Source organism: Pygoscelis adeliae, unplaced genomic scaffold (assembly GCF_000699105.1).
Source record: "Pygoscelis adeliae isolate BGI_AS28 unplaced genomic scaffold, ASM69910v1 Scaffold356, whole genome shotgun sequence".
Lineage (NCBI taxonomy): Eukaryota > Metazoa > Chordata > Aves > Sphenisciformes > Spheniscidae > Pygoscelis > Pygoscelis adeliae.
The window spans coordinates 1,539,961-1,554,941 of record NW_008824949.1 but is presented as its reverse complement, the minus strand read 5'-3'; the positions used below and the strand labels follow the sequence as shown (position 1 = coordinate 1,554,941).

At 43.8% G+C, this 14,981-nt stretch overlaps 1 protein-coding gene across 1 annotated transcript in view; it reads left to right on the top strand.

Annotated features, from left to right (window-relative positions):
* Positions 1-2,575: 2,575 nt before the first annotated feature.
* Positions 2,576-14,981, top strand: part of LOC103918301 (desumoylating isopeptidase 2-like) — a 22,693-nt gene continuing 10,287 nt past the window's right edge. Inside the window, exons 1-4 of the mRNA XM_009325597.1 lie at positions 2,576-2,698; positions 4,413-4,485; positions 5,844-5,937; positions 6,992-7,133. Of these exons, the coding sequence (XP_009323872.1) occupies positions 2,576-2,698; positions 4,413-4,485; positions 5,844-5,937; positions 6,992-7,133 (432 nt within the window). The remainder of the gene's footprint in view (positions 2,699-4,412; positions 4,486-5,843; positions 5,938-6,991; positions 7,134-14,981) is intronic.

Genomic DNA, 14,981 nt, shown 5'->3' with positions numbered 1-14,981 from the left:
TCCCAGTGGATTTCTTTTCTATGTGTTTAAACGGATCATAAGAAAGGGTGGGTTAGTGTCTGTTCAGCAGTGAATGGATGTGGTGGAGTGGAATATCCAGTCTGTACTAGGGTGATAAATGGAATATTGCTTAGTGTGTTGGCTGCTCAAAGAGAGTAATATCTGAGATTAGCCACAGAGGTGGTCTTGTCTCCAGCCTATAGGGAGCTGGTTAGTTAAGGTGCTCAGCACAGTTATGCTGGAAGGATTTTGGTGATACACCATGGAAAATAATGGTCTAAAGTTAAGGAGGTAAAGAGAAAGTTAGTGATAGAAACTTCAATGTTATAGTATGATATTAATTGATGGTAGAAGTTAGTGGTTACATGGATGGTCCTCTCCTGTCCAGAAACCCATGTTTCTGGTAGGATTTCCCAGGAACTCCTGCTCTGAAAAGTCCCAGGATGACATAATCTGCTAGTATCACACCATCTGCTTCTCCATCCTAGACCTACCAGAAGCATATCAATATAATGAACCTTTTTAGTTTCTTTCCTTTCTGGAAAGTTAGGGCATGGTGAGACTTTCACTTCTACTTCTGTGTGAAAGATGGATAAATGAAGTGAATAACACAACAACTGACACAGAGTATGTGCCAAAGTCTAAACCATCTCACCAGAAACTTTGATCTCTGAACCAAACCAACCAGGAAATCAGGGAAGGCTTGAATAAAAACTAGAAAATTTCAAATTCTACTTAGTCAGGGACCTGCATTAAAAGCTCTTAATGGGTACACTACAAACTGTAAATGCAAAGAGCTTCCTCTCTGGGTTTGAATTTTGAGTCCTGGGCTATCTGCTGCTTTTGTAAAGCAGCTGCAGTCTGGTTAGCTTTCTTCCCTGCCTCTCTTCACTTCTGAGCTGTTCTCTGTTGAAGATGGAAATGAGACAGAATGCTCCAAGTCCCTTTGTGTAGGGTTTACGGCACAATTTTGCAGGCAGTATGCGATGCCGGCATGAATCACAGCTCCCTTTAAGATACTGCTGTATTTGATTCCATGGCTCTTCCATCTGACTCGGAACAGGCTGCAGATATTTGTTTTTAATCTAAGCAATAGCCAATTTACTCCAGAGATGAGTATTTGCTGACTATTGCTGCTGTTCTTATGCTCAGAATTGCAAACCTCTTGGAAAACGAGGCCAGCTCATGCATGTGTGTACAAACCTGGTTTCAAATCTGGCTTGGATTCTCTCTTCCAGCTCAGCAAGTGACTGACAAGTTCACTTTAGCATAGCTTCCTCCCGAGACAAGCCGTGGGCTGTGCCAAAGTGCCGTGAGGCATTCACTGCGTGTTCATTCGCACACCGGAGGCAGATTCTGCAGCACCCTGGAGACAGGGGTGAGATGAGGACAGTAGCAGCCATGATTCAGAGCTGCTTTGCATTTTGGTCTTGCTTATAGATAATACTGAAAAATTTTATTTACAGTGAACCAAGATGCAAATCAGATCCCACTTCAATAATGCCCTTGTGTTATTGAAGTTATTTGAAGGAAAGTACTAAACGAGTACAGCTTCTGTTCAGTTCAAATTCAGGTATGGTTGAGATTGTTGTAGTTCAGTCCATAATAGTTCATTAAAGGGATTCATAGTGAAAAATACACCATTTAAGTACAGAAATGTCCATGTGATGGTCGTAACACCTGGTATCAGCCAGAGAAATACTTTTGCTCATCTCTCCTTTATCTCTGGTGGGGCCTCCTCATCATTTGTGTTTCCAGAGCTGTCCTGCAGACCGGCTTTTGGCTCCTTCTGTTGGGCAGGGTGGGTTTTGGGGGCTGTGGCTCTGTGCTGGGAACAAGAGCGGTGCAGGCAGATGGGGCACAGGGAGGACTTGTGTTCTAACAGTGCTGTGCACATATGAGGTGCATTATTCTAACATGGTAATCAAGGAGAGGTTTGGTTTTCCCTGCTTGTTTGCTTATTTGTTGTTTGGATCCAACATAAACTTTAACATGGAGAAGGAAAAAGCTAGAGCTGAAAGTGGCCTTCCGTTTAACTTTCTTGTTTGAAATACAAAGCTTGATGCAGATCAGCCTCTGCAGATAGCCCTGACTTTGACAACTGGCAAGAGCATTTCTAATTTAAAATGTCTCCCTTCTCTTTCTATTAGTTACTCCTCTAAGCAAAGCAGCTGGCTTGACCTGGGCATGTTGTGCTTATATTGTTGCTGTGAGACAATAGCTCAGCCTGAGGAAAGAAGACAACCTACTTACCACATCCTATGGGAGTTGTTACAGTGGGACTCTGTAGAAAGCAGTGGTTCTCTGAAGCTTACTGAGACTATCTGAGAGTCTGAGGATTTAACCCATGAGATTTGGGAGATCAAAGAACTGAACTATGTGTCCATGGAAGACAGGCTTTGGTCTCCTCAGCAGATGTGGCTGGTGTCATATGGGCTCCCGTATGCAGCCTCCACCTCTGTATCTTCTTCCCCAGTCAGAGCAGGGATGTTCCTGTTGCAGAGGACAGGGCAACAGAGATCTGTGGAGAAGGACAGCAGAAGGCAAGGTCACATCATGTCCCTAAATACCAGGCATGGTGTTCAACAGGGGGTTCACTGCTAATGCGCTGGCAGAGGTTGAGAGCTACCTGACCTACCTCGAGTCCAGTGCTCTGATGTATCCTAAAAACAAAAGTTTGCATAATTCAAGTGAAGAGGTAAGTGGAGGTTATACAAGGTCTGAAGAGAGTAGTGGGCAGGAGTCCAGCTGGGGTCAGGTGGTTTGCTGCCTTCCTGTAGTAATACATCATTTGTGATACCAAAACTCACAAAGAACAAGAAGCATTACAGCATTTTCTGGAGGGAAAGGGACTGCTGTACTGCCAGAGACAAGTATTTTGGGGGACATGGTTTAAGGTATCAAGACTGGCCATACATTAAGTCAGGCTCAGGACTGCACTTTTCACATCAAAGCTACTGTGTTTTTCCACAGTAGCAGTGGTCTCATAGAAAGCGTTTCCAGGTGATTTACAGAGCTACTGCAGTCATCAAAAATACATAAGCAAGCAGTGTGAGGAAAGTAGATGGAGCACGCCAGACCTCTGGTTACCTGACAGCAGAGGGGTTCTCACTCATACTGTGGCAGCTCAGTGACACTAGACACCAGGGAAGGTGCAGCTTATTCTGGCTCCATCAGAAGCAGCTACCAGACCCAAAAGAATTTTAGCTGAATGAATCTGTCATTTCATTGTATGGGGACAAATGAACAACACTCACTTTTCTTGCAGTGCTTGATTAAAATAAGAATTCAGTTGCTCTGAGTTACTACAGATGCATCTTCACTGCACAGTAGCTGTAAGTGAACTGTAAATATACCAGGCGTGGGCAGTTTCCACTCATTGCCTGAAAACATCATTTCTGTAGCAGCACAGCTCTGCAGCTAACCTAATAAATACTGGTGCTGAGCAGGGCTCCTTATCTCCAATGCAGCACTGCCCTGGCATGGCTGTACGGTTTCCTGCTCCAGAATTAGCTTAGCTGGGACTTGTTAGGGTGTCTGCACTGTCCTTCATGGTATGGTGGAAACAGTGAGCAGTGCTTGGTGGAGGAGTGTCGCTTGCATGCACTGGACTGCAGTATTCCTCTGATCTAAATGTACCAGGGAAGTGCTGGACTCCGGAGCAATGAAGTCACTTAACAGCTCCTCTTGAAAGCTTGCCTTTGACTTGGGTGAAGTTGTGGTCACCTTGGACCTAATTTTGGAGCAGCAAGCCCTCGTCCCTTCTGGAAACGACGCTTGATAATATACGGTGCCTCTAAGCAAAATGTTGACTGGTATGCCCGGAGTTTCTTTTTTTCTACAAAGCAGTTACCAGCGTCATATAGATAACTGCTAAATGGTGCTCCTCTGACCTATGGGAGGAATGGACCTCTGTCTCCAAGATCTCATTGCCTAAAAACAACTTAATAAAAAGTAGATGTTGAGAGGTGATGTAAAATGGTGTGCAGAAAATATTTGGGGATTCTTTAACTCAAAATTTTGAAGATCAGATAAGACAAGTGAATTGGTAAAACTTTCTCAGTGTCAGCTATTTAAGTGAGAAGATAGACAAATAATCACATGTCCTGTAGCAGCTGGATTTATGCAAGTTCAGGTCCAGTTATATCAGGGAATGCAGGGAAATGCCTTACGTGGAAAGTACTAGATGAGCATTTTTTGGAGACCTAATCCCAGTCAGCTGTACAAACACAGTGCCCACTTCTGTTGGTCTGTAAGGAGTCTCAATTTGTTTGTCTCAAGATAATTTCAAAATCACTCTTGTCCTTAAGAGAAGCTGCTCTGAGGACAGGAGATGGGGGAGGTATCCTAGACCAAGATAGTGTGTTTTTTTTCCGCTAATGCTTCCAAATGTGGCTTTTCTTTTACTGTAGTACTGGATAAATGAATACACCTCCACCTTGGGGATTGGTGTCTTCCACTCTGGCATCGAGATCTACGGCAGAGGTATGAAGTATTTCCTTTTCAGTACGTGCAGAACATGGGGACAACTGTATGGCTAGTCTGATATGGAAAAGCACCTCAAACTTTTAGCTTTTGGCAAGGAATGTTTTGAGGAGTGAAAAACTCAGCCGGTTCTCTTTTTAGAGTCCATTGTGGAGTCCAGCAGGAACTCGTGCAGTTCTGTCATGAACCATGTAGCCCTTCTTATTTTCAGCATGTAACTGCAGCCTCTATAGCTTGTGCAGGTATGTAGCAGGATGGCTGATAGGAGGGACCAAGCGATGTTGGAAATATGTTCTGCAGTGAAGGAGGGGGAGAGAGAAGGGGAGACGTGGGGAAGGGGGAAGAGAGAGGTGGATCAGCAGTTGTCTTGCAAGCTGCATATGCATGTCTGTGCTAATTCTGTGTCAGAGTAAATCCATTTTGCAGTAATTCTTTATGAACGTCTATGGTCTAGAAATCTTGGAATCTGGATTTCCAGATCTTGGAAACTGTTCTTTTGAAACAGCAGAGTTACAAGGAAAAGAAAATGTCTTGTAAGACTCTTGAAATGGTCTGGATGGGATTGAAGCTGATTTGAGCACCCGTTGCAAAAGGAGCAGTCAGGGGATCTGGGAAAACAGTTGTAGTGCAGTGAAGGACAGACTAGCATCACAGACTTTCCGTTTCCTCCTTCAGCGTTAAATGGGAATGACTTGGGATAGCTCACTCATGGTATTTTTAGCCAGTGCCATGCAGTAGATTAAACCCCCTGGGGTACCATGTTCCATCTCGAGCACAGAAGTTTTCACAGGCTTTGTGGGATGGCATGCCTGACACCATGAGGTCTACAGGCTGTGTTTCACGGGCCATGCAAGATGGCCTGTCTGACATGGAGGGACCTCCTGGCTCAACTCGTGTGCTGAGGCAGCAGAGCACAATCAGCTTGGCTTTCTGCAAAGAATTCCCGGTCACTGCCTGTAAATCCCTCTGGAAGAAGACGACTTGATTTCTCCCTACTCTAGAAAAGACTTCTTCCAGCTCAGTACCACCAGCGACAGTCTCTTGTAGTGTTTCTAGATGTCTCCACCGCAGAACTTTCCACTGCGAGGAAACCACCTGGATGGGCACAGAGACAGACTCGGAGAGTTTTCCTGGCACTGTGGGAAAGCAGTAATGTTAGCATGGAGGGAGGCTGTGAGGGTATCCTCGGGCTGATAGGTAACCAGACAGAGAAAATGGCTTTCAGAGTCTGGCTGAAACCGATGTTGGCAATAGCTCGGCCCTTGGTGCTGATGCTGAGCTGTGCAGACAGCTGCCATAGACTTTTTCCTAACATCGTGTTCATTCAATTACTCACAGTCTGTTTCTTTCCTTGTCAGAGTTTGCCTATGGAGGGCATCCCTATCCTTTCAGTGGGATTTTCGAGATCACACCTGGCAGCGCGGTAGAACTTGGCGAGACCTTTAAATTCAAGTAAGGGCCCTTTTCTACCTCTTCCCCTCTCCCCCCGGTAGCCATTGGTATAGGGGGAGCGGGGAAGTCCTTTCCTCTGGGTCCCCCTTTCCCTCTCCTCATAAGCACCCTCACTGCATCCTTTACATGATCCTGGTTCAAAGGCAGCCCTGCAGGGATTTTGGAGGTGGATAAAAGATCGTGTACACCAAACAGGGAACAGTGCTGAACTGTGTTTGGCAGGGTTTAAAAGCATACTTACAGATGAATGCAGCTCTCTTTTCCCATTTTCTTTGTTTTCTGTGCTCCTAGTTTCACCTGTCAGCAAGAATGGGAGTAACTGTGTGTTACACAGAGCCAGTGCACAGGGGAAAAAACAAAACCTAGTCTTTTTATGAGTATCACCTATTTATGGATAATGCACAGAGAACCAGAAGTCATCATCTCGTGTGTTTCTTGCTACTCTGTCACAAGGGACAGGCCAGCTGCTAGGGCAGTCTGAGTGGATGTTGCATTAACGTGTTGTTCAAGGTGCTCAGACTGTGGGGCTGTGGGTCAAGGAACTGCCCATGGCAAGTGGGGCTTGACCTTCCCAGACTGCCAGTTTATGTTGAGGGTTGTTGGAGACTTTTAGAACCATGAGCGCTATTGAGTGAATATGGAGAGAAGCAATGGGTTTCTGCATGAAGTTCTCGGTCTGCTCCTTCCTGGTCCACCCCACGGAAACCTTCTCCATCATGAGAAAATCATCTCCTCTGTCCTACTGGAAGTTTCTACTGAGGGGCAATGGGCAGAGTGGGAGCAGACCCCCAGAGCTGAGACTTCCCTGGTGGTGAGCAGGAAGCTCTTGGGGCTGTTGCCTGTGCTGTAACCTGGATATAACCTTTGTGGATAAGCTGGGGATATTACTGTGCCATTTTGTTAGTGAGAGTCTCTGATAGCCCCAGACATACATGTCCATGTTTTAAGCCTGTCCTTCTTGCCAATGTCTGATCATTTCCTTTTCCCTGGATACGTAACACTGTTTTCACTGTATCCTTCCATGTTTCCTGTTGTGTGTGTTGTTTTTAACTAGAGAATCCATTGCCTTGGGCACTACAGACTTCACAGAAGAGGACGTGGATAAGATTATGGAAGAGCTGGGCAAGGAGTACAAAGGCAACGCGTACCACCTGATGCACAAGAACTGTAATCACTTCTCTGCTGCTCTGGCTGAGGTGGGCACAGCTATCTTTTTTTTTTTTTTTTGCTGCTTCAGATCGGTGGTGGTGCTTACAGAAAGGGAACTGGGGTCAGCACAGCCTGCCAGGCCAGACCCCGTAGCCAAATCTCCTGTCTCTGCCCTTAATATTTTTGTAAGCCCTTTGCTGTTGAAAGGGATGGGATCAGGAGGTGGAGATGCAGCAGGTTTACCGTATGTTTGGTCTAAACTATGTGAGAAATCAGGATTGCCTGCATTTTGGTTCACTGAATAGGCACTGAGCAGGAATTGGAAGGACAGACCTGGCTAGCATGCATCATTTTAACAACAAGCACAAATAACCCTACATGATCTGCAAAGGAGTAAAAATGGCTTATCAGTGTTCTGCAAACAAAAATTTGCAGTATTCAGGAAGTGGGTGTCCCTTTTCCTTATTTAATGTGCACCATCCAAAACCCATTTTAAAAAAGTATTGATTTTCTCATAGACATCTTTGGTGCTTATTCATTTTCATGTTCACAGAAACACTGTGAATTATAACAGAGCTGTTATTTCTCTTCAGAGAGAATTGAATCAGAGAAGCACAAATTTATCCCAACTATCTGCTAATTTGGGATAACTGATTTTCGATTCCGAAAGACCTGATTTTTTTTGGGGGGGGAAGCTGCCTTCTTCCTCACCTTCCAGATTAGATGTTTAAAGTGTGTTTCAATTAAGGTGTGAGTATTCAGCATTTGTGTAAATCTGAATTCAGGATCTTGACCCAGTGCCAGAAAAAGACATGAAAAGCACAAAATGGAAGTGACCTTCCATAAAAACTGTTTCTGTGCTTTCCATGGGTGTTTCCAGCAAACACGAGGTGAAATTATGATTTTTCACAATAGATTTCAACTGCTTTAACAGTGAAACTTTCATTTCTCTTTTGGAGTCCCCATCCTCATTCATTACACAACTCTCGCCTTTCTTCATCATATGGGGCAAGAGTCCTATGCCAATAACCTCTTTTGCAACAAGTGTCCATTCATCCCCAAACAGGCCCGTCACGGATCCCGAGTGAGATGAGATTCTGTAGAAAAAATACTGTATGATTTTGTAAGAAAATCCCTAGTGAATCTGAGAACCAGCAATTGATTTACAAGGGACCTCCTTAGGCTCTTAGGAAAACTAGTTCTCTATCGGTTTCATCCTTGCTAATTATAGAAAGAGAAAATGACCAAGTCCTTTCTGTAAATGTCAGCAAATAAAAATAAACAGGAAGGAATTGTGTTGGTACAAACAGAGAATGAAGTTTCAAGCAGTACAGTGATCAAATCAATGTTAGCCACACTACTATTTTAGAGTCAAAGAATCAAATTGCTACAACAGAAAATGGGAACTTTAAAAATGATGAAGGAAACCCAGGAGAAATTTGTGTGATTATTAGTGAAAGCTAAAAAATCCCCTTTACCTGCAGCAGTGAAATAAGGTCATCGCTTACTACATATTTTGATATGTAAAATTTCTGTCTCATGTCCAAGCCATAAGCTCAAAGCCATTCTTCCTTGATTCTGCTGCTACATATCAGTGGACCCCTTACTGCCCCTTCCTTGTCGAACCTTCCAAACACAAGTCAAATAAGAGATCTTAATAAAAGACTACTAGCATATTTTAAATTTTGCTTTAAATTGCGCCTTCAGTGAACATCTTTACAGGAGTGGAATTTAGGGTTAAGTTTTCCTGCAAGAGCTTTCTTGGTGGATTCTGTGTGCTCATTCACTGCCCCATATCCTGTCCAGATAATAAAACAAAAGCCTAAATGGCTAGTTCTGACACTTCTGCTCCCAGAAGCAGAATTTACTCAGGATTTGGGTCGGTTTAAATAAACCCTTCATAGGCAAGCAGGATTTTTTGTTGCTGTTACTCTTCACATATGCCTGCGTTTATCGCCCCTCTGTAAAGTATTACAAATGCAAAACCAGAGGAGGTGCACTTCAGGCCCAGAAGCAGAAGGCCCTGGATGGTCTCTAGCATCAAGATACAGAAAATGGGAGCTGAAATTCTTAAAGAAATAGCTGGTGTTAAGACAGTAAGCAAAAGTCCTAGCCATTCAACATGCCTCAGTCAGTAACATGAGAAATACATGTGGCCGCCTTATGACAGATGTCTCCATCCTTTCTGGTAAACAGAGTAATTTGGCAATCACTGGGTTTTGGAGCTGGGTGAGAAGTAGCACTGCTTATCCTGGAATATTTCTGACCTCTTGGAGGAAAGACTGCTTGAAATCTATTGAGACAGAACCTGCTTGAACTGAAAGCAATGAAAGTTTCTATTCTCATTTCCCATCATCTGAATGCTTGCTTAACTTAAAAAGCCTTGGTGCTTTTTTTTTTCCTTGCTCTAGTTCCTGTTAAAACAAAACAAAACCCATCACATTAGAAAGCACCAGACCCTACCATATAGAGCTATAAGGTACAGCCTTATAGTGCGCAGAACGTGTTGACTGCATGATGAGTGGCTCTCATGATTGTGTAGATATGTGTCACCATAGAGCGCAGAAAACAGAACTGATATTTGTGCCCTAAAACCAATTCTGAGACGAGTCTGTTTAGTGTCTGTATTGCCCTTTCCTTCAGACTTTTCATCTGTGAAGCAGCAATAATAACAATTAGCAACTATTTATGCATAGCCATGTTATGTGGCAGTTAAAGACAGGAAACTGGAAAAAGTATTCAAAGAATTAGAAGAAAAGATGTAGAAGTTTTGTTCAACAGAATAAAATTGCTCACTGGAACTGGGATTTAACTCCAGCCACACAACAGGCAGCCAAGGGTTTTAAGTGAGTATAAATTCTTGGTCCCTCTGTTGCTGTAGCCCAACTGAAAGGTGATGCTATCGGTACAGCAATGCCCTTTCACCGCAGAAGGGGGTGGGGGTGGAGGCTAATTTTTAGCGTGAAAGAGGGAACGACCAGCTCTGCTCCCTACAGCCCTTTAGGCCTTTCTGCCCAGGGGCATGAGCAGTGTGGTGAGTTCAGGAGGTGGTTGTTCCGAGCCTCCTGACTAATGCCAGGCAAGTCACATCCCTGCTCTGTGCCTAAGTATCTCCCCTTGTATGCAGGGTTATTTCCTGCCTTTAAAAAGGGCTCTGAAATGTTGATGACAGCTCTCTTATCTGCCAAGGTTAATTAGCTGGTTTATGGCTTGTATTGTTCTGTATCAGCATGCAAAACCAGAGCTAGAGCTTTATAGCCATGTGGCGATGTATGAGTTAATCTGTGTTTACACAAATCTGTCTGGCAGGCCTTGATATTTGCCTGTACGGCCATGTGCCAGGTAGCTGTGTTTGGCCGCCTTGATTTCTTCATCTGGCTGTGGGCTTGCTAATTAGTATCCATACAGATGTTGCCCCGGTGGTTGGGCCATAGGTTGGGAAGATACCATCTGGTCACACGGACCGAGGGCAGATGTAGCCACATGTCCTGCTGGCTGAGGTCACGATTCTGCAGAGGGAATGGGAAGGAGGTATAAGGCTGGCTCTCCCCCCCAGATCAGCTGTCTCAGGATCACACCGTGAGACAACGGCCACATGTCCAATTGCCAGGACCTGTAAGCCAGATTCCCTGTCCTCAGAAGGACTGCTGAAGCCACAGGAGTCAGACTTTACTTTCAAAGTTTTTGTTTTCTTGTCCTTTATCAGTGTTTTCTCAGCAAATAGAACACCCATCCAGAAATCTTTCATCTATATCTGTTTATGAATGATTTTTCTGTCAAATTCATGTTTAATACAATGATGCCTCAGGTCCCACCATGATAACTGGTAACTGTTATCTTTAACAGTTATAAAATTTGTGGTCTAAGTAGGCAATGCAGACTGACTGCTAATGGTTAGGGGCATGTCCAGACCTCTGTTCATGACTATGCCATTTGGCCATTCATCTTGAAAAATCCCTGGACTGCAGCAACCCAAGATAAGCACAGCACAGGCAGATAAGCTCTACTTAACCACTGGGCACGCCTTTGACCTGCTATCTACCTCTGAAAAAACTCACTTTGCAGCGCCATTGCAGCCTAACTGCGTACTGCTGTGGCATTGAGCCTCTCCCTACAATGCTATGCATCTCTTCTGAGTCTTCTGATCTTCCTGCTCACATTCACTTGTAAGCTGCAAGGGGCTTTGTTACTCCCTCATTGGCACTTAGCTCTGAATTTTCCTTACTCCCTACTGTAGACTGCCAAGCATATTCATACTTGCTCAAGACTTAGATCTCTCCCTGCTTTGCCAGTTCCCTATGGACTTCTAATGAGCAGCCACTGGATCAAAGAGGCATGGTTGGGTCTATTCACAAAGCAGCTCCTGTGGAAAGAAAACAGAGAATGCTCCAGTTTCAGCAGCAACAGTTCAGACTTCATCTTCTCCAATGCTATTTCACGGCAGCTTTCCCAGTGAGCGAGCGATTCAGTGAATATGCTGCACGATCAGGAGTCTCTTCCTGCAGATTTCCTGAGAAATTCTTCTTCATCAGGGACCTTTGGGTTATTTAAGAAGAGAGGAACTACCAGAGAGCATAAGTCTCTGCCTATTAAGTGCCACACACCATCTTAATTAGTTTTGAAAGAAGTTCTGATACAAAGCAGGGCAGAATTTCCTAGTGGATAGTCATGGGAGAGAAATCAGATGCACCCCCTGTGCGTTTGCCCAGTTTCAATTTAAGGTCACTGGTACACACGCCACTTAATACCCCTTTGTGGTCTCCCTTTACCCTCACCATCTATGTCAGTGTGGGAAGGTGAAGGAAGCTTGATCTAAGCAGTGAAAATCTAACTCCTGCAACATGGTCCCATTGTACCTATATTTATAAATCACGTAAGCAAATTGTTCAGGGGTTAAAATGAAGAGGTTCATCAAACTGGGATTAGCAATTTGCCTACAAGAAGCTTGTTCATTTCATGTTGCTTATGTTGACAGACCCCAAAATCAAGTAGTATCAGTACCACGGTCTCTGAAGAAACTGTCCAGGAGGATGGGCAATCCTTTTGCAGGACTTCTGCCTGCAATTTCTGCAAAGAAAAATCAGTCAGGTCATCAGCAGCACAGCCCAAACTTCCCATCCTGTTCTGAGCTTCTGTGCCTTTCTGCGTGTCAGTACTCCAGGCAGGTAATGCTGCTGGCACACAGCAGGGATTTTGGCATTCTGATAAGGTTATGCATGTGTGGGGAATTCAGTTAGGACCACATCAATATTGGGTGAAGTCCTTCTGTTTGATCATCTGTTGTTAAGTCACTATCTGCCTAACAATCCCCCATGTATACTTACATCAATATGTTCAAATGGCCCTTCAAGGAGTTGTAAAATATTTATGTTCTTTATGAGTTGCCCTGGCTGATGAAAGAGGCTACTTAAACTCTGCCAGATGGAAAAAATATTGGCTTTTGAACATTAGAAAAAGCTTTTAAAACAAAAAGAAAGGCTAAAATAATTAGTTCTTTCCATGATGTGATTCGTTGAATTCCCTGATTTTTCAGAACAAGGAGATGTGAGATAGCAAAAGGACAGAAGTTACAAATTGCTGTAAAGCAGACACAAAGGGAGAGGAATACATTTGTGCTTTCAGGAAAAAGCCAAACTCGAAGTAATTCCTGGGCTATAAGTTACCCTGCAAGGACCCGCAGGTTTGAGGTCCCAGCCATGCCACTGTTTTGCAGGAGCACTTGTCACTGCAGCAGTGGATCACAAGGAAGTGTGCCATGAGGTGCCAAGAAAGACATGCAGTTACACACTCTTTGTCACCAAGACTGTTCTTTGGGCGTAGATAAGGGTAGGTGCATGCAGATATAGGGAACTGTGAAATTGCTGTCAGAGGGCAATTTTCAATGTGAGAGCATGGCTCATGATTGCCCTGCAACTCTACAATACAATGTGAGCTTGTGGAAGGCAGATACTAGGCAAGGCAAAGGCAAACTTGGCACAGCTTGTACCCCCAAACATGTGTAAAGGAGAAAGGTTGACTGCCAGGGGTTCAAATATGGGCATATAAGAATATGAGCCCTGCTGCTGCATAGAAGTATGGTGAGTGTGCAGTGCCTGAGGACAGCTTCTTCAGAGAAGATAGCAGTAACTAGAGGATCAGAGGGAGGATGAAGGTTTTCTGCTTCCAGGTTCTTCTCCAGTCTGGCGATATTCCTCAGTATTGAGTGTAAGGATCACACCATGTCACTGCAGCTTAAAGACTCTGAAAAAGCTTTTGCTGCTTAGTGCATTCACAAACAGATGACTCATTTGACTTCCCACCAGCAATTTTCCATGCTTCTGAAGTTTCCTGTCTAAGATAAGCTATGGAGCTGTGTTCTTACTAGAGTGATGACAGTTGCTACAGCATGTCTCAGAAAAGGGCAAATCACCACGGGAAGGGAGAAAAACACCTTTGAATCAGCACCAGAACTGGAAGGTAAGTGGAATGACTCAAGGAAACCACTCCTTCTCCCATCATCAATGTGATCACTGCCAAGCAACTGGAATGATCCCTATTTAAGGAAACTCTTCAGAACCTTGCTTTAGGACACATGACAGATAATTATCAAAGTGTGGCTTCTGAGCACCAGAGAAGACAGCCCCTTTTATTCCCCACTAACCTTACCAGTGGTGGAATAGCAATAAAGTCAGTGGGTCTTATGGGCCCTTTTGACAAGATATGAAGTTGATGCTCATCCTAATTAGGAAATTAATTGAGATGCACTGATTTGATTCACCTTAAAAATTGTTGATGGTGGAACTTTACCTGAGGACAGCAGTGACAGAAGGTTTTCTTTTTTTACCATGTCTTTCCTCTCTCTTCTTGAAAGGGGAATGATTTCTTTCTGATTTGTATGCGTAATTTATCTTAAGTACCAGAAAAGGTCAAAACCCTCTGTATTTTGTAGCAGTTTCCCAGCCTGGAGTTATTTATCTGTCTTGCAGCTGCTCTAAAACTACCCTACTTTTTTTTTTATTAAAAGGAGAAGGCAGGCAGGAGAAGGCTGGGTCTGTGTTAGTAGGACCTGTCTGGATCTCTAAGAGCATGGTCAGAGAATCTGCAGCAGCCCCTGGGACAAACCTGGCTCAGGAACACCTGAGTGATCTAGTACGAATTCCCCTAGAGTCACTGAAAGCAGAATTTGGCTGCATGACGAAGTATGGTGAAGCACAGTTAAACATCCCTATTTGCTTCCTAAATTATCACAACTTTCTCTTATACTCAGAGAAAGTTATTAAAAAAGACTAGAACCAACTCTGAAGTTGGTGTGCATGGTTCACATCCACATGTGATCATTCTTCAGAAGGCTCTTTAAGGTCATTTGGATTTCAGGGATTAAAAACCCTTGAGGAAAACAGATTGGTATCTCATTATCCAGCTTCTTTTTGTACCCACTGATCCTTTTCACCCCTTTATTCCTCTAAATATTAAAGGATCTGTTTCCTTATTTCTCAGCATTTCTTGATCCAAAGGATCAGATCCACGGGGCAGTGCTCGGAGATGCCATCTGGGTAAATGGCTAAAATTTGAACTAATTATTAGAGCTGAAGTAGGATTTTCAGACTAAACCAAGTCATCAAAAGCAGAGCCTTTTAGAGGGATCTGACAGTTTTATTAAAACTTTTGCTAGGACATTTTGTGGGTTCAAACAGAACTTTTAGCTGGTGAGACATACTCATCTGCAAGTAACAGAGCTTCCCCGATAGAGAGAAGCTTGCTGAGGTGTGGGAGAGCAAGTTGGACTAAAGATTTATTTACCTTTTCTCCTATATTTCAGCAAAAATTCTCCTGAATAACAGCTACAAGATGTTCTGGAGCAAGGAGTCCCTCAGCGTCTCCTGTGGGAACTGTTCTACTTTAATGATTTATATAAC